Below are 2,523 nucleotides of genomic sequence, written 5' to 3' on the forward strand. Positions count from 1 at the left end.
ATTTGGTCATTTTGTGGTGTTGATGGCTGGAGTAATGATTTGTTTTGTGGCTGGTAGGATTAATAACCTAAACACGTTATTCTCTTTAAAACACTGCCTTCTGATAAAGGTGAAATGCTTTAACGACATGACATTAAATTGACATTTTGTAGTCGTTTAATTTGAATAGGTAAAAAAACAAACAACAACAGTTTGTTCCACACGACTGTATAGCAGAACAGTGTAAACCCTCCACCAGCACCACTGGTTGTCATATTCATATAACAGCTATGATCTCCCTTCATTAAGCTGTCTGCGGTGGAGTTTCTCATGAGGAAGTGACATCATAATCCTGACGCTGTGTTTTGTGTCGACTTCCGTTCACACCAGGCTTTGTCTGCCAGTTTAACCAGAGAGCAGAAGCACATCGTGGACAGGATGGTGGAGGCTCATCGGCTGTACAGAGCTCAGGACGGCGCCGGATGCAGGGTACGTCTGCAGCAGGGACACTTGCAGAAGAAGTTTTCACGGCCTCCTCATGCTATTTCTCGTGTTTACAGCTGTTTGAGTGGCCGTGCACAGAAGAACAGGAGGTTCTGTCTGACGTCGTGTCGCCTCTCCTACAAAGACTGCTGCAGTTTGCCAGGACGGTTCCAGGTAAGATGGTCTAAAATACAGCAGCCTATCAGAGGAGAGCTACTGTCAGTGCCTGCTGGTACATAAAGCCCTGCCAAAATCTAAAAAAATCTAAATTTATATTACACATTTTTATATTTTAGCTGAATACATGATTGAGACGATATCTCTTCCCGGTACCATACTTCATTATCTTCATCTGTAGGCAGTATTTCAGTACTTATCATACCGTAGATGCCACAGTTCCCTCTTTTATTTGTAGCATGATGGTGCTACAGACTTGATGAATTATTCTGTAAATATATAATTTCTTGATTTAAATTCTGAAATGTCTTCAATAATTCATTCATGCTGCGATACAACAAGAACAAATAACGATGTCCCCGTCACAGGGTTTGACCTCCTGGACTTCTCTGATCAGAGCTCTCTGCTGTCCGTCTCCTCTCTGGAGGTGATGTTCCTGCTCTCAGCTCAGCAGTTCTCCCACAACCCCACAAGCCCAAGTCCAGGTGAGTAAACCACCAGGTGAGACGCACAGAAGTCTGGCACACACGGTTATGATTCGTACTTTATTTTCCTCTGTTATCAGCTCTGCAGCTTTTCAGTATGTCGACACACAGCTGGTTCAGAAATGTCGAGTCAAAGGAAAACATCTACAGCAGGATCAACTCAGGTGAGTCCACACCCGGACGCTTAAGCCCTACAGGCTGGAAATAAAACGGTTCAGTGAGTGACTGAGGCTTTTCTTATCTGCGGATGTGAGCAGGAGGCGGTGAGGATCTGTTCGGGCCGGTGCTCAACTTCTTCCACAGCATGGCGGCGCTGCGGGTGACGGAGGCCGAGTACACGCTGCTCACGGCCACAGCTCTGCTCTGCTCAGGTCTGACCAGGAATAATTCAGTCATCTCTCANCTTTTTTTTCTTCCTCCATTCCAGACATGCTGGCCGACCCTCTGGGCTACCCCCTGCAGGACCCTGACCTCCAGCTGCTCCCTTACAGCCAGCAGCAGTACAGCCCTGCCAACCTGCCCTTCTCCCTCTACGGCTCTCCGCCCTCCTCCACCTCTTCACCCCCCTCGTCCTCCTCGCAGCTCTTCCATCCTGCCTACCACTACAACCCCCACTGCCTGGAGGCCCCCTGTGATCCCGGCCCTGATCCCCACTGCGGGGGCCTGGCTCAGGGAGCGGTCGGCGTCCCCCTTGGGCGCAGGTCACGGGTGGGTTTGGGAGGGAAGAGCCGAGGTCAGGACGAGCTGTGCGTGGTGTGTGGAGATAAAGCTTCAGGGTATCACTACAACGCTCTGACCTGTGAAGGATGCAAAGGTGTGTCTTTGTTCGCTTTATATTCTTCTAGACCTGCTCATTTATTGTAATTTTCAGCGAGTCTCTGCTTCTGTCTCGCTGCAGGTTTCTTCAGGCGCAGTGTGACTAAAAAGGCCGTGTATCACTGCAAGAGTGGCGGCGGCTGTGAGATGGACATGTACATGAGGAGGAAGTGCCAAGACTGCCGGCTGAGGAAATGCCGTGCTGTAGGAATGCTGGCTGAGTGTAAGAGACAAATGAACTGTTCACCATGATGCAATCAGATAGAAGACCCGTGGAACCCTAAAGCAATATGCATCTGACTGGTTTTGTCTGAAAATGCTCATGTTTTCCCCGTAGGCCTGCTGACTGAGGTGCAGTGCCAATCAAAGCGACTGAGGAAAGGAGGGAAAGGCCGAGGGCAGGAGGAGGAGGAGAACACAGGCAGCAGGAGGGTCAGCTCGACCAGCAGGATACCTGCACAGGTACCAGACCAAAGGACTGACTCAGGCTGGCCTCGATTGGAAGGTTGTTGTAGTCAAGGACTGTCACTGTCAGCTCCCGGTCCAACACTGCGCTGTGGCCCAGACTGAAATATCTCAACCC

General features: G+C 49.8%; 1 protein-coding gene across 1 annotated transcript in view; it reads left to right on the forward strand.

The window, feature by feature from the left end:
• The window catches only part of LOC103366267 (bile acid receptor-like), an 11,253-nt gene that overhangs the window by 5,008 nt on the left and 3,722 nt on the right, over positions 1-2,523 (forward strand). The window contains exons 2-6 of the mRNA XM_008293942.1: positions 370-468; positions 540-636; positions 1,008-1,124; positions 1,205-1,288; positions 1,382-1,495. Of these exons, the coding sequence (XP_008292164.1) occupies positions 370-468; positions 540-636; positions 1,008-1,124; positions 1,205-1,288; positions 1,382-1,495 (511 nt within the window). The remainder of the gene's footprint in view (positions 1-369; positions 469-539; positions 637-1,007; positions 1,125-1,204; positions 1,289-1,381; positions 1,496-2,523) is intronic.

The sequence above is a fragment of the Stegastes partitus genome, unplaced genomic scaffold, assembly GCF_000690725.1.
Source record: "Stegastes partitus isolate 25-593 unplaced genomic scaffold, Stegastes_partitus-1.0.2 Scaffold923, whole genome shotgun sequence".
Lineage (NCBI taxonomy): Eukaryota > Metazoa > Chordata > Actinopteri > Pomacentridae > Stegastes > Stegastes partitus.